The following is a 21,372-nucleotide window of genomic DNA, read 5'->3' on the forward strand; positions in this document are numbered from 1 at the left end:
TGCTTATAAAATACTTAGAGTAACACGTGTTCTTGGCATGGTCTCAGATACTGGGTAACTACGATTGACTTCACGATGACATTTCAGTACTGGCATGCATCTTAACATAGTGTAGTTGATTAAAAATTCTATTTATTTATTCAAAAGACGTGGTAAGCAGAAGTGGTCCCAAGCCAGTTCGGGGTTTGAATCCAATAAGAAAAATATTAAAGTTTGACATAATTTAGTTGGTCAGACTAATAAAATAAAACAAACCACTCTTGGATAAACATTTTCTCGGCTTAAATCATTTTGGCCATCAGAAAATTATGGTGTAAGCTTACAAGTAGAAACAATTGACATTTTGAAATGACCTTTCTGTAACGTTTACATGAAAAAGATGCATAATTTAGTCTCCAGATCCAACATCATTCATGATTTACTTAGCCTGCTGATGAATAGTTTAAGTTACGAAATGTACAGAAATGACAGACTTGGGTTCAAAGCTGGACTTATAAATTTTTGGGGGGTGACTTCATATATTTGAGAGAATTTAGTTTACATTCTGCTTGCTTTTCATAACTTCTGTTGCTAGGCATTACCTTGAATTTTTTTTAACAATGTATTTCTGTAGCGGAGTCTTGGATGAACACGTTTCCTCCAGATGAACATGGGGAAGACTGAAGCCATCGTCTTTGGCCCTCCCCAGTGTCAGTACACCACCCCACCTATTGTCTCAGGCTGAACCAGATTGCTACCAGTGGCACGTGCTGGTCAGAGTAGGAATAGCAGGATAGTTCAGATGAATACGTGGCTTGGTGCAAGGGGGAGGGATTCAAATTCCTGGGACATTGGAAACGGTTCTGGGGGAGCTGGGACCAGTACAAATTGGATGGACTGCACCTGGGCAGGACCGGAACCGATGTGCTTGGCAGAGTGTTTGCTTGTGCTGTTGGGGAGGGTTTAAACTAATATGGCAGGGGGATGGGAATCTATCCAGGGAGGCAGAGGGAAGTAAAAAGGGGGCAGAAGCAAAAGGTAGGAAGTAGAAAAGTAAGAGTGAAGGGCAACAATCAAACAGGGCCACATTACAACATAATTCTAAAAGGACAAAGAGTGCTAAAAAGAAAAACAAGCCTGAAGGCTCTGAGTCTCAATGCGAAGAGCATTCATAATAAGGTGGATGAATTAACTCCGCAGATAGCTGTTCACAGATATGTAATTGGGATTATGGAGTCATGGCTCCAGGGTGACCAAGGCTGGGAACTCAACATCCAAGGGTATTCAATATTCAGGAAAGAAGGACAGAAAGGAAAAGGAGCTAGTTAAAGAGGAGATTAACGCAATAGTAAGGAAAGACATTAGCTTGGATGATGTGGAATCGATATGGGTAGAGCTGCGAAACACTAAAGGACAGAAAATGTTAGTGGGAGTTGTGTACAGACCACCAAACAGTAGTAGTGAGGTTGGGGATGGCATCAAACAGGAAATTAGGCATGCGTGCAATAAAGGTACAGCAGTTATCATGGGTGACTTTAATCTGCATACAGATTGGAGGAGGATTTCCTGGAGTGTAAAAGGGATGGTTTTCTCGACCAGTATGTCAAGGAACCAACGAGAGAGCAGGCCATCCTCGACTGGGTCTTGTGTAATTAGAGAGGATTAATTAGCAGTTGTGTCGTGCAAGGCGCCTTGGGGAAGAGTGACCATAATATGGTAGAATTCTTCATTAAGGTGGAGAGTGACACAGTTAATTCAGAGACTAGAGTCCTGAACTTAAAGAAAGGTAACTTCAATGGTATGAGACGTGAATTAGCTAGGATAGACTGGCGAATGATACTTAAAGGGTTGACGGTGGATAAGCAATGGCAGACATTTAAAGATCACATGGATGAACTAAAATTGTACATCTCTGTCTGGGGTAAAAATAAAACTGGGAACGTGGCTCAACCGTGGCTAACAAGGGAAATTAGGGATAGTGTTAAATCCAAGGAAGAGGCATATAAATTGGCCAGAAAAAGCAGCAAACCTGAGGACTGGGAGAAATGTAAAATTCAGCAGAGGAGGACAAAGGGTTTAATTAAGAGGGGGAAAATAGAGTATGAGAAGAAGTTTGCCGGGAACATAAAAACTGACTGCAAAAGCTTCTATAGATATGTGAAGAGAAAAAGATTAGTGAAGACAAACGTAGGTCCCTTGCAGACGGATTCAGGTGAATTTATAAAGGGGAACAAAGAAATGGCGGACCAATTGAACAAATACTTCGGTCTGACTTCACGAAGAAGACACAAATAACCTTCCGGAAGTACTCGGGGACCGAGGGTCTAGTAAGAAGGAAGAACCGAAGGATATCCTTATTAGATGGGAAATTGTGTTTGGGAAATTGATGGGATTGAAGGCTGATAAATCCCCAGGGCCTGACAGTCTGCATCCCAGAGTACTTAAAGAAGTGGCCCAAGAAATAGTGGATCATTTTCCAACAGTCTATCAATTTTGGATCAGTTCCTATAGACTGTAGGGTAGCTAATGTAACGCCACTTTTTAAAGGGAGGGAGAGAGAAAGCGGGTAATTGTGGACCGGTGAGCCTGACATCAGTAGTGGGGATAATGTTGGAATCAATTATTAAGGATGAAATAGCAGCGCATTTGGAAAGCTGTGACAGGATCAGTCCAAGTCAGCATGGATTTATGAAGGAGAAATCATGCTTGACAAGCCTTCTGGAATTTTTTGAGCATGTAACGAGTAAAGTGGACAAAGGAGAAACAGTGGATGTGGTGTATTTGGACTTTCAAAAGGCTTTTGACAAGATCCCACACAAGAGATTGGTGTGCAAAGTCAAAGCACATGGTATTGGGGGTAATGTACTGCCGTGGATAGAGAACTGGTTGGCAGACAGGAAGCAGAGAGTCGGGATAAACGGGACCTTTTCAGAATGGCAAGCAGTGACTCGTGGAATGCCGCAGGGCTCAGTGCTGGGACCCCAGCTCTTTACAATTTACATCAATGATTTAGATGAAGAAATTGAGTGTATTATCTCCAAGTTTGCAGATGACACTAAACTAGGTGGCGGTGTGAGCTGTTAGGGGGACGCTAAGAGGCTGCAGGGTGACTTGGACAGGTTAGGTGAGTGGACAAATGAATGGCAGATGCAGTATAATGTGGATAAATGTGAGGTTATCCACTTTGTGGGCAAAAGCGCGAAGACAGAATATTATCTGAATGGCGGCAGATTAGGAAAAGGGGAGGTGCAACGAGACCTGGGTGCCATGGTTCATCAGTCATTGAAAGTGCACATACAGGTACGGCAGGCGGTGAAGAAGGCAAATGGTATGTTAGCCTTCACAGGGATTTGAGTATAGGAGCAGGGAGGTCTTACTGCAGGTGTACAGGGCCTTGGTGAGGCCTCACCTGGAATATTGTGTTCAGTTTTGGTCTCCTAATCTAAGGAAGGACATTCTTGCTATTGAGGGAGTGCAGCGAAGGTTCACCAGACTGATTCCCGGGATGGCTGGACTGATATATGAGGAGAGACTGGATCAACTGGGCCTTTATACACTGGAGTTTAGAAGGATGAGAGGGGATCTCATAGAAACATATAAGATTCTGACGGGACGGGACAGGTTAGATGCGGGTAGAATGTTCCCGCTATTGGGGAAGTCCAGAACCAGGGGACACAGTCTTAGTATAATGGGTAGGCCATTTAGGACTGAGATGAGGAGAAACTTCTTCACTCAGAGAGTTGTTAACCTGTTTAATTCCTTGCCGCAGAGATTTGTTGATGTCAGTTCATTGTATATATTCAAGAAGGAGCTAGGTATGGCCCTTACGGCTAAAGGGATCAAGGGGTATGGAGAGAAAGCAGGAAAGGGGTACTGAGGTGATGATCAGCCATGATCTTATCGAATGATGGTGCAGGCTCGAAGGGCCGAATGGCCTGCTCTCCTGCACCTATTTTCAATGTTTGCACTATCAACATTCTGTTAGACCCTGAGCTGAGATACCCATCCCATATATTCTATATTCCAAGGATTGCCGATGTGCACCACCGCAACATGGCCTGCCTGAGACCGTCTGCTGCTGAAACCCTCATTCATGCCTTTGTTACTTCCAGACTCAACTAATCTAATGCTATCGCGGCCGGCCTCATCATCCACTCTCCATAAATTTCAGTTCATCCAACGTTCTGCTGCCTTTAGCTTATCTCGTCCCAAGACCTGTTCACCCATCACCCCAATGACTCCAATTTAAAATTCTCATCTTAGTGTTGCAATCCCTTCAAGGCCTCGCCCATTACTATCTCCATACCCGCTTAACAGCCCTGCAAGACCCCCTCCCCTCCCAACTTTGCATTTTTCTGACTCTGGCCTTTTGTGCATTTCCCCGCCATCTTTCTTCGGCGATGCTTTTATCCATCTATGTCTGGCGCTTTGGAATTCCCTCTCTAAACTAATATGCCTCTCCACTTGACTCGCCTTTAAGGCCCTTCTTAAATCCCAACTCTTTTGACCAATCTTTTGGTCACTTCATCCAATATCTTCCTCTTTCAGCATCCAGTTTTGTCTGATTGCACCTCTGCGAAAGTGCCTTGCTATATTTTTCTACACTGAAGGTGCAATATCAATGCAAATTGTTATTGCTGAGTGAAGCAGAAACTTTCTAATAGATGCCTCTGTTACTTAATAATGTGGAAAGTTTTATTTCTGGTCGAAGACTTCGTGGCTCTGTCTACTACATTGCAATTTAATTGCAGTTCTTCTGTCGGCATCTTCTCCATTAATGACTGAATCATGCAAAGTAGAATTTTACAATTGCAAGGTTCTTTTCAAATGGAAAAATAGAAGTTGAGAAACCATTTTTTGAGCTTTGAATAAATTTTGAAAATAAACAGCAAATGGAATTCTAGTTTTTGGATAAAGTGTTGAAGTTGCTGACTTTAAATGCTGATTATTTAAATAATCTGCCAAACCTGCCTGCATCCTCTTTTGTTGGAAGTTGGGATGTTCAAGCCCATTGTTATTTCCATGAATTCCTTCAACAATGCTCAGCTTCACTCATTTGGTACCACTCCCTCCTCTGAGTCAGAAAGCTGTGGGATCAAGTACTGCATCAGTGCTTGAGAAATCTAGGCTGATGCTTTAGTGTATCTTGAGGGATTGTTACATTGTTGGGGGTATCTTTTCTGTGATTGATTAGCATACATGTATATTAATTGAGTGTCACATTTACAGTAAAACATTTATGAGCTGGTGTGCCTTATAGGAATTACATAATTGAGTTCTCTTTTTTTTTAAATTATACTTAGGTATGTATTTCTTACCAATTTTCTTCCTTTCTAACGTAAAGGATGTGATCTCATCACAGCTGTAATGGCAGCAGGGGTGCTCTTACAATGCTCCCAGATCTTGCTGTACCCATGCAGCACTTTAGTGTCCAGGTGCTAAGACCCAGTCAAAAATAGGGAAGGGTGGGTGGCTGCTAACGGGGTGCAAATGATTTTACAACCGGGCGCGGCACCGCTAACTAAAAATTAAAGCACATGGTATTGGGGGTAATGTACTGACGTGGATAGAGAACTGGTTGGCAGACAGGAAGCAGAGAGTCGGGATAAACGGGTCCTTTTCAGAATGGCAGGCAGTGACTAGTGGGGTGCCGCAGGGCTCAGTGCTGGGACCCCAGCTATTTACAATATACATCAATGATTTAGATGAAGGAATTGAGAGTAATATCTCCAAGTTTGCAGATGACACTAAGCTGGCTGGCGGTGTGAGCTGTGAGGAGGATGCTAAGAGGTTGCAGGGTGACTTGGCAAATGCATGGCAGATGCAGTATAATGTGGATAAATGTGAGGTTATCCACTTTGGTGGCAAAAACATGAAGGCAGAATATTATCTGAATGGCAGCAGATTAGGAAAAGGGGAGGTGCAAAGAGACCTTGGTGTCATGCTACATTAGTCATTGAAGATTGGCATGCAGGTGCAGCAGGTGGTGAAGAAGGCAAATGGCATGATGGCCTTCATAGCTAGGGGATTTGAGTATAGGAGCAGGGAGGTCTTACTGCAGTTGTACAGGGCCTTGGTGAGGCCTCACCTGGAATATTGTGTTCAGCTTTTGTCTCCTAATCTGAGGAAGGACATTCTTGCTGTTGAGGGAGTGCAGTGCAGGTTCACCAGACTGATTCCTGGGATGGCAGGACTGACATATGAGGAGAGACTGGATCGACTGGGCCTGTATTCACTGGAGTTCAGAAGAATGAGAGGGGATCTCACGGAAACATCTTAAAATTCTGACAGGACTGGACAGGTTAGATGCAGGAAGAATGTTCCCGATGTTGGGGAAGTCCAGAACCAGGGGTCACAGTCTAAGGATAACGGGTAAGCCATTTAGGACCGAGATGAGGAGAAACTTCTGCACTCAGAGAGTTGCTAACCTGTGGAATTCTCTACCGCAGAGAGTTGTTGATGCCAGTTCGTTAGATATATTCAAGAGGGAGTTAGATATGGCCTTTACGGCTCAAGGAATCAAGGGGTATGGAGAGAAAGCAGGAAAGGTACTGAGGTGAACGATCAGCCATGATCTTACTGAATAGTGGTGCAGGCTCGAAGGGCCGAATGGCCTACTCCTGCACCTATTTTCTATGTAACTCCTGAGCACTGAGATCATGACGTCATCGCCATGTGCATCACCCCATTAGCGCATCAGACCCTAAATTGTGTTTCACCCCCTGAAGCTGCGCCGGGCAATAGCAGCAACAGATTCAGGTGGCCGGCCACTACTGGGGCAAAATTTAATGGGGAGGTGGCCGGCTGCTGCTGAATAAAATCTGATGTTTTGCTTCCCACTCTGGTCGCAGGGTCTGTGCCGTGATCGCTCAGCACTCCCGCTCCCCGATGGTCCAGGTAGGCGGGTTCCTTTTATGCAGAGTATGCAACTTGGGCCCTTCAATTCGGGGAAGAGACCCTCATACACGACAGCGCTACGCGGCCCAGTGCGTAGCGCTGCCGAGCCGTGCGCCCTGTTCCCGCCCCAGGAAGGAAGTTGCGCGCTTGATTTAGCGCTTCAGATCTTGCTGCCACCCATGTAGTACTTTCGTGCTCCACTTCCTTCCGAGGGTGGTAACCCAAATTTAGCGAGCGGGGCAGGACTTGCGCACCTGCCACAAAATTTACCCCTCCCGGATGTTACCGACCCCAAATGGGGCGATACCCAATTTTTAGGGCTCGGTCTTCCTTGCTGATGGTTGAATTGAATTTAGGAGTTTTACTTTCATCCAGCTTGTTATGTATGCATGCCTTCAATGTTATGATATGTTATGATGTACTCTAACACTGAATGTACCTTCACCCTTACACACCTTACCTGTACACCAGAGGGTGCTGCTGCTGGAGACCTAAGGGTCACCTGTACACTGCAGGTAACCCAATATAAAAGGGAGCTCACCTCTTAGTGTCCTCTCTCGAGGAGCTGCAATAAAGGACTACAGTCTTCACAGCTTAAGTACCATACCCCTGCCCCGCGGAGTCATTAACAAGGTGCCTGCATATACAATACAGCTGTTGTGGGAAACTTGGGCTATAGGAACGAAAGATCAAGCAGCTAAATAAAGTCGCTCTTGCACGGAAAGGTTGCTGAATTAAAGGAGTGTTTGTCTATGAATGCATTCACAATGTCTGGCAAAGTCATTTATATACCTGAGCACCACAAGTAACAAAACAGATTCTAAAGCTACAGACCAGTTGGGTCGATTGGTCTATTTCTATGCTGTATATTCTATGTAATCATTGCTCTTGGGACAACAGTTGTATTTGTACAACATCAGAGAAGTTCATGAAGTTATATTTCCAGTAATAATGCTATAATACTGGTTAGTTTAATTCATCATTATACCACTTACGAAATATATAATCTCAAAATGTTTGTGCAATCATGGCGCATGTGCAAAAAAATATGTGCATAAATACATATGCCGTTTTATTTTTACTGATAAATGATTTTCTTAAAAAGAGTCGAGCTCTCTAGATTTGCACATCTATTCTCGAAAACTTAGGCAGTACATTTGGAAGTTAGTTGCCATTGACTGCCGTGTAACTGAATCTGACTTTAGTGCCCTGTACTGAGTGTGTGATCTAGTATGAATCCATAGATAATATGTTGCACTCATGGAACAGGAGGCATAGATGGCAGACAGCCATCAGCACAGATCTATCCAAGATACCATGCAAACTGAAACAGTTGTGTATCATAATCTGGAATTAACTTCTTAGAGCAGCAGTATCAGCCATATGTGCAACCCTTATGGAAAGGAGTACATATCTGCCCCATTACCAACTGTGCATGAAATTGCAGTGATGGTAGATGTCATCCAGATGTTGTATTTGTAAACAGCTTATCCTTTTCCCCAGCTTCTTGAAAAATAAAAATCTGTTTGTGTTTTTGATTTCCATCATTCCGGTTAACAAAAATCATTGAAGATCTTTTGCGAGAGTCTGTATTATCTATTTTAATTTTGTTGATGGATTTATAAACACAAAACTCAATGATAAAGTGCAAAGCTCTAAATCTATCTTGCAACTTAAAAAATCTCCTTTTGTAACAAATTTTCCAAAAATCTGCAATGCGTTTAAGTCTTTGGTGTCAAATGTCAGCTACGTTTATGGTTAAGAAATGACGTATCACTTTTTTAAAAAAAAGTCACTCCTCTAGTCTTGATGGTCTTGTGAAAAGGTCTGTCAGATGGACGTGGATTTTGTTGCAGACGTGTCCATAAATCTGATTTCCAAAGATGTGGTTTGTCTGGTTATCCTTGTAAATTGCATTTCCTTTCTTGATCCCTTGTCCAGTCAAGAAAAATGTTGCTGGTTCAATTTCCAAAAACAGGCACGGCTTGGTTAAGTTGGTGGGTTGTGGCTTCAAATCTCACTTTAGGACTTGAGCACATAATTTTGGCAGACATTTCAGTGCAGTACTAAGGGAGTGCTTCATTGTCAGAAGTGGCCTTTTTCAGACAAGATGTTAGCCTATTCCTGTGCTTCAGGTGAACTGAAAAGAAAGCACTCTGAAAAAGAGTGGAGTGTTCTTCTGGTGTCTTCGCCAACATTTCTCTCTCAACAGACACCCCTAAAAACAATTTAACTCATCTCATCTCATTTTTGGGATCCTGTCTGTAAGTTGGCTGCTATGTTTATCAATGTAACAAGTGACTTCACTTCAAAACTAATCTATCAGTTGTGACAAGGCCTTTCAAAAAGGCAGTGAAGCAAATAAAATTGTCAGAGGCTAGGTGATGAGGGAAGGATGCACCAGAATTTGGGAAAAGAAGCTCATTTATACTTTATACAAAAATGTTTGACTATGCGACACAACGTGATTGATTGAGTCTGATGCGATTGAGTCAGTTGCTTTAGAGACTATTGCTCAGACTGACATTTGGTCTTTTTGAGGTTCTCACCTATGTGGGCATCCTGAAACAAGGGACACTGTAAGAAGTTGTGCCATGGTATTCCATAAGTTACTGTATTTGTACCAAATCCCTCCATGTTCTTTTCAATTGAAAAGATAAATACTTATATTTCAAATAGTTAGATCGAAGCCTTATCTCAGTTTATAATGTAAAAGAAACATCACTTTAGTAACTTCATCCTCCCACTATGGAATAACAATTTGAGTCCCAGACTCTTCGGCAACTGAAATATATTCAATGCCAGGCTTTCAAAAAATGTGTTTAAATTGAGGACCTACTTTTATGACTACCTCTGTCCTGCCATAATTACACTTTATTACCACTGGATTGTGTCTGCAACAGCTCGGAAATCTCAAAAGTACAAATGCTTCATTTTACTATGATAATGTATGTTAATGGTGTTGGGTGCAATTTCCCATCTGTGAAGTGGGTACTAAGCTCCATGCTCAAAGGGGTTCTTAAAGGTTCAGAATTTATTTTGGTCTTTTTTTTTTAAATTCGTTTTCTCCCCCGGGGCTTTTTCGAGATGGTTTTTGTTTTCCTATTTTTTTGCTTCGTATTAGAACATGAAGGGATTGTTAAAGTGAAGCCAAATGACTGCATATCCTCAAGTATTTGGTGAGATTCTTGCAAACAAATATTTTCACGGCAGTGGGCTTGGTCCTTCTGGCATGGAATGTGTGTGCAAGGGCTGGGAAGTCTCAAAGTGTAAAAGCTTCATATTGATATGATAATGATGATTTGAAGCCAGGGTACAATTGGTGAAGTAAGCAAATAGGAGTTTGCAAAGGAGCAAAGATTTTCATGTCTGATTTTTATTTTTTCCTTTGCTGTTTTTTAATTTTGTTTTTTTGGTATTCAAACAGAAAGGGAATGCTTATATGGAAACAAAATAACTTAATATTGTCTGTAAAGTTGCCAGAAAGCCAACAGTAGAATTTACAAGAGTGTGGAAGAACAGGCAAGGCAAAAAAGAGATGTGAAATGAAAGGGGGCTCTTGCAGAACCAACTTTCACTGCAAGCTATCCAACTACAAACTATAGAGTTCCGTGTTGGTTGACAAGCCAAGTTAAAATTAATGATGCGTGTTGTTCCTAAAGTGACGCAAGAACAGTATTTTGTGATTGAAGTGGTACAAGACAAAAGAAGGCTTGCCAGGGAGATCAGCTGATCCAGAGTTGTACTGTGCATCTGTCAGTGCCATGATCTGTATCTGCAGGTCATAGTGTACCTACTTGGCAAAGACTGTGGACAACTGCTCTGCAGGCTCTGAGCCAGCATACAGTCATTTGTTGCAAGGACACCAGCAGCCAGCCTGCACCAGTAGGAAGACTACCTGTGAGTAAGGTCACACAGTTGCCAATAATTTTTCTATCTCTGCATTTGCTTTGCTAGGTACTTCTATTGGTCAACATAACCTTGGGAAAGATTTCCAAAACCGATTCAGGCTGTAGGTTCTCTTTGCATATTTAATTACAGCTTGTTTGGAAGATTTGCTGTACTCATTTCAAACAAGCACACAGGTCCTGAACTCAAAGTATCAAGCATTGAAAATATAGCCTGTTAGGTTGTTAATAGTTCAACTTAAAAAAAGATTTAGAGCAGTTTCAGGATTTAATAGTCTTCACTGATAAAATCAGGATTTTGGAGGAGTGAGTGTAAAAGTTACCAAGATACTTTAAGTAATGTATTGGTTTTCATGGTAAAGGAAGGACCAAGCCCACTGCTTGCAAAAAGGACAGTTACTAACCCTGATCCCTTTGTCAGCCAATGCATTTTACTGTCATCAACAACTATTTGCGTTTTTTATCACCTACAATGTAGAAAAAAAAGGCACTTCACAAACTTAAGGAAAAATGAATGCCAAACCACGAAGGGGACATTAGGAAGGCTGCTTAAAAGATTGGTCGAAGAGGTGGGTTATAAGGAGTATTGTAAAGAAGGCGAGGAAGTGAAAGGCAAAGGGCATTGGGGAAGGAATTCCAGAGCATATGCCTAGACGGCTGAAGGAATGGTGCCAATGTTTGAGCGAAGAGAGGGTGGTTGCACAAGAGGTTAGAGTCGAAGAGAATTGGCCAGGGTGGTGGGGGTAAGTTGAGAGGAGGTGACAGAGATAGGGAGGAGCAAGGCTATGATGGAATTTGAACACAAGCATAAGAATTTTAAATTTTAGCTGTTTCAGGACCAGGATCCTGTGCGAAGCTGGGGGTGATGAGTGAGTGCAATCTAGTGTGGGCAACAGTGTTTTGGATGAGCTAAAGTTTATGGAGGGGTTAAAATGTGAGAGCATTAGAATAGTTGAGTTTAAAATTGACAACGGTATGGATGAATGTTTAAGTGGCAAATGGACTGAGATAAGGGCGGTAGCGGGCGATGCTACAGAGGTGGAAGTATGCAGTCTTTGTGATGGAGAATGTGCAGGGTCGGAAACTCAGCTCGGTTGAATAGGTTTCATAGCAGTCTGGTTCAACTTGAGAAGGTGGCCGGGAGGGGAATGGAATCTGTGGCAAAGGTGCAGGTTTTGTGGGGGGGGGGTCGCTGGAAATAATGGCTGTTGTCTTCCCACTATCGAACTATTGGCTAGTAGTCTAACAACAGCGATAGTGAAGGGTTCGAGAGAGGATTCTGGAGAGGCAGAGCTGGGTGTCCTCAGCGTGCACGTGAAAGCTGACCTTGTATCTTTGGATGATATCGTGAAGGGACAGCATGTAGATGAGAGGAAGGAAGGTGCCAAGGATAGAACATTGGGGGTCTCCGAAGGCACTAGTGCAGGGTTGGAAAGAGAAGCCACAGCTGGAATTAAATAGGTAAGAGTGGAACCATGAGGACAATGGAAGAAAGATGTTGGAAAAGCATGGTGTGGTCAACCACTAAAACTGCAGAGAGGGCGTGAAAGAATAATGCACCACTGTCACAATCACCGATGATGTAATTTGTAACGTTGTTTAGGGCCGCATTGGTATTGTGGAAGGGATGGAAACCTGATTGGAGAGATACAATCGGAGTTGCAGGAAGGATGGGCATGGACTTTGAGGAGGCGGCGTTTTGAATCAGCTGTTGTATTTTGAAACAGAATTTCCAGACAAATTTTGCTTTTTTTTTAATTGCAGTGGATGATTCAGCAGCCTCATAAGGTAGCAACATTCTTTGGGTGCATTGGAAGAGATAAATTTGGTGAAATCTTGAAGAAGAAAGCTGAAGAAGCCCATGTTGATGCTCATTATTATGAGCAAAGTGAACAGCCAACGGGCACTTGTGCTGCCTGCATCACCGGTGACAACAGGTCAGCGACTCCTTTCAGGAAACATAGTTTAAGGTTAGAATACTGGTTTTTATTCAGTAAATAATGAGCCAGCTATGGCTCAGTGGGTTGCACTTTCGGCCTCTGGGTCAGAAGGTTGTGGGTTCGAGACCCAATCCAAGGATTTGAGCACAGCAATCTAGGCTGACACTCCAGTGCATTGCTGAGGGAGTGCTATACTGTCTTTCAGATGAGACATTAAACCGAGGCCCCCTCCGCTCTCAAGTGGATATAAAAGATCCCATGGCACAATTTTGAAGAAGAGCAGGGGAGTTATCCCTGGTATCCTGGACAATATTTATCCCTCAATCAACATAACAAAAACATTATCTGGTCATTACCATATTGCTGTTTGTGGGAGTTTGCTGTGCACAAATTGGCTACCGCGTTTCCCACATTACAACAGGGACACTTCTTAAAAACAAGTACTTCATTGGCTGAAAAATGCTTTGAGACATCTGGTAGTCATGAAAGGCGCTATATAAATGTAAGTTTGATTCCAGTGTAGCTCTTTCAAAGAGCCGGCACAGTGGGCCTAATTTCCTCCTACTATGCTGCATCATTCTATTCTATGTAGTTTGTTCATTTCAATGTGACTATGAAAGAAAATGCGAAGTAAAGGCTAATATTTGAAGCTCTTTACTCATCATAGAATATAAGAACATAAGAAATAGGAACAGGAGTAGGCCATACGGCCCCTCGAGCCTGCGCCACCATTCAATAAGATCATGGCTGATCTGATCATGGACTCAACTCCACTTCCCCGCCCGCTCCCCATAGCCCCTTATCGTTTAAGAAACTGTCTATTTATGTTTTAAATTTATTCAATGTCCCAGCTTCCACAGCTCTCTGAGGCAGCGAATTCCCAAGATTTACAACCCTCAGAAGAAATTTCTCCTCATCTCTGTTTTAAATGGGTAGCGCCTTATTCTAAGATCGTCCCCTCTAGTTCTAGTCTCCCCATCGGTGGAAACATCCTCTCTGCATCCACCTTGTCAAGCCCCGTCATAATCTTATACGTTTCAATAAGATCACCTCTCATTCTTCTGAATTCCAATGAGTAGAGGCCCAACCTACTCGACCTTTCCTCATAAGTCAACCCCCTCCTCCCCGGAATCAACCTAGTGAACCTTCTCTGAACTGCTTCCAAAGCAAGTATATCCTTTCGTAAATATGGAAACCAAAACTGCACAACAGTATTCCAGGTGTGGCCTCACCAATACTTTATATAGCTGTAGTAAGACTTCCTTGCTTTTATACTCCATCCCCTTTGCAATAAAGGCCAAGATACCATTGGCCTTCCTGATCACTTGCTGTACCTGCACACTATCCTTTTGTGTTTCATGCACAAGTACCCCCAGGTCCTGCTGCACTGCAGCACTCTGCAATCTTTCTCCGTTTAAATAATTTTTGCTCTTTGATTTTTTTCTGCCAAAGTGCATGACTTCACACTTTCCAACATTATACTCCATCTGCCAAATTTTAGCCCACTCACATAGCCTGTCTATGTCCTTTTGCAGATTTTTTGTGTCCTCCTCACACATTGCTTTTCCTCCCATCTTTGTATCGTCAGCAAATTTGGCTACGTTACACTCAGTCCCTTCTTCCAAGTCGTTAATATAGATTGTAAATAGTTGGGGTCCCAGCACTGATCCCTGTGGCACCCCACTAATTACTAGTTGCCAACCAGAGAATGAACCATTTATCCTGACTCTCTGTTCTCTATCCATGCTAATATATTACCCCCAACCCTGTGAACTTTTATCTTGTGCAGTAACCTTTTATGTGGCACCTTGTCAAAATGCCTTCTGGAAGTCCAAATACACCACATCCAGTGGTTCCCCTTTATCCACCCTGTTCATTACATCCTCAAAGAACTCCAGCACATTTGTCAAACATGACTTCCCCTTCACAAATCCATGCTGACTCTGCCTGACTGAATTTTGCTTTTCCAAATGTCCTGCTACTACTGCTTCTTTAATAATGGACTCCAACATTTTCCCAACCACACATGTTAGGCTAACAGGTCTCTAGTTTCATGCTTTTGGTCTCCCTCCTTTTTTAAATAGGGGTGTTACCTTTGCAGTTTTCCAATCTGCTGGGACCTCCCCAGAATCCAGGGAATTTTGGTAAATTACAACCAATGCATCCACAATCCCTGCCACTACTTTTCTTAAGACCCTAGGATGCAAGCCATCAGGTCCAGGGGATTTATCTGTCTTTCGTCCCATTATCTTACTGAGTACCACCTCCTTCGCGATTGTGATTGTGTTAAGTTCCTACCCCACTATAGCCCCTTGACTATCCACTGTCAGAATATTGTTAGTGTCCTTTAGCGTAAAGACTGATACAAAATATTTGTTCAGAGTTTCTGCCATCTTCATGTTCCCCATTATTAATTCCCTGGTCTCGTCCTCTCAGGGACCAACATTTACTTTAGCCATTTTTTTCCTTTTTATATGCCTATATAAACTCTTGTTATTTGTTTTTATATTTTGCGCTTGTTTACTTTCATAGACTATCTTCCCTTTCTTAATCATTTTTTTAATCGTATGACACAGAAACAAGCCAAACAAACTGATAGTCTATGCCAGTGGTTTTTTTTCCTCACCCAGTCTTAATTCCACCCTCCTACTTGCTCCCTATATCCTTTAACATTCCTCTTAGCAACTATCAAATTCTCTCTTTTTTAAATATTTATGGTTCTGCTTCAACAATGGTTTGTGTCATAAAATGATGCATTCTAATTACCTGTGCAAATAAGTTTTTTCTAACTTCCTCTTCCATCTTTTGTGTGCCCATTGCTTCCTATCACACTATTACACTGACCAAAGAAAGCAATCTATTACTATTAATCCAATCGTTACTCTTGAAAACCTTGATTTATAATGTCACACCTCAGCCTTCTCTGCTCTAGGGGGAAAAAAGCCCAAGCTGCTGAAGTCTGTCTTTATATCTCTCATTTCTGGTAACATCCTAGTTGATCCATGCTGCAATTTTTCCATTGCTTTTATATCCTTCCTAAAATAGGATGTTTAAAGCCATGCACAATACTCCATCTGCGTCCTTGCTTTTGTGTGCTTCCAGACACAGTATCAAGGATTGCGGTTGACTTTTCATAGCCTTATCTACTTCTGCATCCTTTAATTACTCATGTGTCCACACGTCTTTCTGCTCCTCTACTCCATTTCAAATCTTAGATCTTTTCCCTATTTTTGCTTCCAAAATGTATCACTTTCTCTACGTTAAAATGCATCTGCCATCTTTCTGTCCATTCTGTTAAGTTTATTTTGTCCTCCTGCAGTCTTTCATAACCTCATCACAGTTTGCTTTACTTCCTAATTAGGTGTCATCAGCAAATTTTGATATTGTTCCAGCAATTTCTAAGTCCAGATCCTTAAGTATGTAGTAATAACAGCAGCCCCAACACAGACCCTGAAACAACACACGCAACATATTTCCAGTCTGAGAAACTCCCCGTTACACTTTGCTTTCTACCTACCAACTACTTCTCTGTACTTGTGGGCATATTCCCTTTAATTAATTGATTGTCTTTGCTGGAAGTCTCTTGTGTGGAATGTTATTAAATCCATATAAACCACATCCACAACATTTCCTTCATCTGTTATCTGTTATTTCTTCAAAGAATTCTATGATTAGTCAAGTACAGCCAGCACTTTAGAAATCCGTGCTGACTTCATCGATTAGCTTGTGTTTCTCTGCATGGCTTGTAACTTTATCCCTTGTTGCAGACTGTAGTAGAAGACTCATTGTGCTATCATTTCCTCGCTTATCCATGCCCTTTTTTCTGAATGGGAAGTTACATTTCTCACCCTGCAGTTCTTGGCATAATAGTCAGAACTTTCTTTTCTATTTGTGCTAGCTTTCATTTTCATTATCTGCCATGAAAAGGATTTTTTTTCTTTCAAATTTGATTTAATAACCTTCCTCAATTAAAGAACTCCAGTCTTTCGATACAATCTGATCAATCCTTGCTGAAATGTACTTGATTGATACCTTGCTATCTCTTGGTTATATACTTCCCATTGCTAATCTCTGATTGTATGGAATCAGAGAATGGTTACAGCACAGAAGGAGGCCATTCGGCCCATCAACTCCATTACAGCCCTCTGCAAGAGCAGTTCAATTAGTCCCACTCACCCACCCTTTCCTCGTAGCCCTGCACACAAGGAGGCAATTCAGGCCATTGTGTTTGTTCTGACTCTTTGTTCGAGCAATCCAAAACTAATTCTGGCCCTCTATCTCCTCATAGCCCTGTCTGTCTCTTTACTCTGCTTCATATATTTATCCAATTTTCTCTTTAACAGATACAGTGATCTTTGAAACATAGAAATGTAGAAAACAGGTGCAGGAGTAAGCCATTCGGCCCATCGAGCCTGCAGCACCATTCAATAAGATCATGGCTGATCACCACCTCAGTACCCCTTTTCTGCTTTCTCTCCATACCCCTTGATTGCTTTAGCCGTAAGACATATCTAACTCCCTCTTGAATATATACAACGAACTGGCATCAACAACTTTCTGCAGTAGAGAATTCCACAGGTTAACAACTCTTAATTAAAGATCTCGGTCCTAAATGGCTTACCCCTTATCCTTAGACTATGTCCCCTGGTTCTGGACTTCACCAACATCGGGAACATTCTTCTCGCATCTAACCTGTCCAGTCCCGTCAGAATTTTATATGTTTCTATGAGATCCCCTCTCATCCTTCTAAACTCCAATGAATACAGGCCCAGTCGATCCAGTCTCTCCTCATATGTCAGTCCTGCCATCCCGGGAATCAGTCTGGTGAACCTTTGCTGCACTCCCTCAATAGCAAGTACATCCTTCCTCAGATTAGGAGACCAAAACTGAACACAATATTCCAGGTGAGGCCTCACCAAGGCCCTGTACAACTGCAGTAAGATCTGCTCTTATACTCAAATCCCCTAGCTATGAAGGCCAACATGCCATTTGCCGCCTTCACCGCCTGCTGTACCTACATGCCAACTTTCAATAACTGATGTACCATGACAACCAGCAGCCTCTTGGCATCCTCCTCACAGCTCACACCGCCACCCAGCTTAGAGTCGTCTGCAAACTTGGAGATATTACACTCAATTCCTTCATCTAAATCATTGATGTATATTGTAAATAGCTGGGGTCCCAGCACTGAGCCCTGCGGCACCCCACTAGTCACTGCCTGCCATTCTGAAAAGGACCTGTTTATCCCGACTTTCTGCTTCCTGCCTGCCAACCAGTTCTCTATCCACGTCAATACATTACCCCCAATACATATGTGCTTTAATTTTTCACACCAATCTCTTGTATGGGACCTTGTCAAAAGCCTTTTGAAAGTCCAAATAAATCACATCCACTGGTTCTCCCCTGTCCACTCTACTAGTTACATCGTCAAAAAATTCTGGAAGATTTGTCATGCATGATTTCCCTTTCATAAATCTATGCTGACTTGGACCGATCCTGTTACTGCTTTCCAAATGCGCTGCTATTTCATCTTTAATAATTGATTCCAACATTTTCCCCACAGCTGATGTCAGGCTAACCGGTCTATAATTACCCGTTTTCTTTCTCCCTCCTTTCTTAAAAAGTGGTGTTACATTAACTACCCTCCAGTCCATAGGAACTGATCCAGAGTCGATAGACTGCTGGAAAATGATCACCAATGCATCCACTATTTCTAGGACCACTTCCTTAAGTACCCTGGGATGCAGACTATTGGGCCCTGGGGATTTATCGGCCTTCAATCCCATCAATTTCCCTAACACAATTTCCTGACTAATAAGGATTTCCTTCAGCTCCTCCTTCTCGCTAGACCCTAGGTCCCCTAGTATTTCCGAAAGGTTATTTGTTTCTTCCTTCGTGAAGTCAGAACCAAAGCATTTGTTCAATTGGTCTGCCATTTCTTTGTTCCCCATTATAAATTCACCTGATTTTGACTGCAAGGGACCGACGTTTGTCTTCACTAATCTTTTTCTCTGCACATATCTATAGAAGCTTTTGCAGTCAGTTTTTATGTTCCCAGCAAGCTTCCTCTCATACTCTTACTTTCCCCTCCTAATTAAACTCTTTGTCCTCTTCTGCTGAATTCTAAATTTCTCCCGGTCCTCAGGTTAGCTGCTTTTTTTGGCCAATTTATATGCCTCATCCTTGGATTTAACACTATTCTTAATTTCCCTTGTTAGCCACGGTTGAGACACCTTCCGCGTTTTATTTTTACTCCAGACAGGGATGTACAATTGTTGAAGTTCGTCCATGTGATCTTTAAATGATTGTCATTGCCTATCCACTGTCAACCCTTTAAGTATCTTCACCAGTCTATTCTAGCCAATTCACGTCTCTTACCATCGAAGTCACCTTTCCCTCAGTTCAAGACCCTAGTCTCTGAATTAACTGTGTCACTCTACATCTTAATAAAGAATTCTACCATATTAGGGTCACTCTTCCCCAAGGGGCCTCGCACGACAAGATTGCTAATTAGTCCTTTCTCATTACACATCACCCAGTCGAGGATGGCCAGCCCTCTAGTTGGTTCCTCGACATTGGTCTAGAAAACCATCCCAAATACACTCCAGGAAATCCTCCTCCACCGTACTGCTACCAGTTTGGTTAGCCCAATCAATATGTAGATTAAAGTCACCCATGATAACTGCTGTCCCCTTATTGCATGCATCCCTAATTTCTTGTTTGATGTTGTCCCCAACCTCACTACTACTGTTTGGTAGTCTGTACACAATTCCCACTAGCCTTTTCTGCCCTTTGGTATTCTGCAGCTCTACCCATGCAGATTCCACATCATCCAAACCAATGTCCTTCCTTACTATTGCGTTAATTTCCTCTTTAACCAGCAACGCTACCCCCTCCCTCCTTTTCCTTTCTGTCTATCCTTCCTGAATGTTGAATACCCCTGGATGTTGAGTTCCCAGCCTTGGTCACCCTGGAGCCATGTCTCCATAATGCCAATTATATCATATTCGTTAATAGCTGCCTGCGCAGTTAATTCATCCACCTTATTACGAATACTCCTCGCATTGAGTCACAGAGGCTTGTCTTTTTAACACACTTTGCCCCTTTCGAATTTTGCTGTAGTGTGGCCCTTTTTGAGTTTTGCCTTGGGTTTCTCTGCCCTCCACTTTTACTTTTCCCCTTTCTATCTTCTGCTTCTGCCCCCATTCTACTTCCCTCTGTCTCCCTGCATAGGTTCCCATCCCCCTGCCTTATTAGTTTAACCCCTCCCCAACAGCAATAGTAAACACTCCCCCTAGAACATTGATTCCGGTCCTGCCCAGGTGCAGACTGTCCAGTTTGTACTGGTCCCACCTCCCCCAGAACCGGTTCCATTGTCGCAAGAATTTGAATCCCTTCCTCTTGCACCATTCCTCAAACCACGTATTCATCTTAGCTATCCTGCAATTCCTACTCTGACTAGCACATGGCACTGGTAGCAATCCTGAGATTACTACCTTTGAGGACCTACTTTTTAATTTAGCTCCCTAAATTCAGCTTGTAGGACCTCACCCGTTTTTTTTACCTATATCGTTGGTACCTATATGCACCACGATAACTGGCTGTTCATCCTCCCCTCCACTCCTTTGCCTCAACCACTCCCCGTGACATAACATTCCATGGTCCAAAAATCTACACTGTAAAGAAATTTCTCTGAACTCCTCTCTGTACTCTGATAGTAACCTTTTTAAATTGATAACCCCTATATCATTGACTTTTCAACCAGAGGAAATAGTCCTTTCCTGTACACTCAAATCAAATCCACTCATTGTTTTAAAAACATTTGCAAAAAAAAAAATCTCATCTTAGCTTCTCTGTCTGCCCATTCCCCTAACCTGTCTGAACTCCTAAATTAGAGATCAAAAGTGGACCCAGTAATGACCTTTGGAATAACCCACTTTCAAACATTTTCCAATTCCTCACTCTGATGGTTATGCCTCAATTCCCCGTACATAGAGTAATAGAAAAATACAGCACAGAAGAGGGCCACTTTCTCTCAAGTATTTATCCAATTCCCTTTTGAAAGCTACTATTGAATTTGCTTCCACCACCATATCGGGCAATGCATTCCAAATCCTACCCACTCATTGTGTAAAAAAACTTTTCCTCATGTTCCCGCTCGTTATTTTGCCAATCATCTTAAATCTGTGCCCTCTCGTAATCAACCCATTCAGGGGGCTGAAAATACCTTGGAGTAGTGATGATTTATTGTGTAGAAGCTCAAAGGGGTAGTTGGCGGAGGGGGTGGGCCGGGGGGGCGGTGGGGGGGAGGGGAGGAGGGGAAGTGGGGGGTGGAGAGAGGGTGGCTGGATAGGTGTTTCCTTTGAGAGATAGCAAGAATAAGAAATTTGCCAGTTGCCATCTTCCTGGCTTTTCTTCCTATTAAGAGTACAATGCAAGAGAAAGTAACTAACACACAGTGGCAAATTAAAGGATTACAATGTTAATCTTATCTTTTTTTTTCCTCCCACATTGTAGTGGAAATAGTTTTGTCTGTAAACACAGCTTAAAATGTTGACCTAACTCTGCTGGTCAGTGTTCTTTTTGTTGAGTAATTGGAGTACCACATTAAATCGATTTGTAAGTACCAGAAAGTATTTAAGCTATCT

The 21,372-nt window shown here is 42.4% G+C and overlaps 2 protein-coding genes across 8 annotated transcripts in view; one reads left to right on the plus strand and one right to left on the minus strand.

Annotated features, from left to right (window-relative positions):
• Positions 1–21,372, minus strand: part of LOC139234881 (erlin-1-like) — an 843,171-nt gene that overhangs the window by 555,772 nt on the left and 266,027 nt on the right. The window lies entirely within an intron of this gene.
• Positions 1–21,372, plus strand: part of LOC139234878 (adenosine kinase-like) — a 274,129-nt gene that overhangs the window by 150,135 nt on the left and 102,622 nt on the right. For 5 of the 7 annotated variants that reach the window (XM_070865697.1, XM_070865696.1, XM_070865692.1 and 2 more), the window contains one exon: positions 12,549–12,754. In XM_070865697.1, the coding sequence (XP_070721798.1) occupies positions 12,549–12,754 (206 nt within the window). The remainder of the gene's footprint in view (positions 1–12,548; positions 12,755–21,372) is intronic. The other 2 variants (XM_070865693.1, XM_070865699.1) reach the window with 1 other exon arrangement.

Source organism: Pristiophorus japonicus, chromosome 22 (genome assembly GCF_044704955.1).
Source record: "Pristiophorus japonicus isolate sPriJap1 chromosome 22, sPriJap1.hap1, whole genome shotgun sequence".
Taxonomy (NCBI): Eukaryota; Metazoa; Chordata; class Chondrichthyes; family Pristiophoridae; genus Pristiophorus; species Pristiophorus japonicus.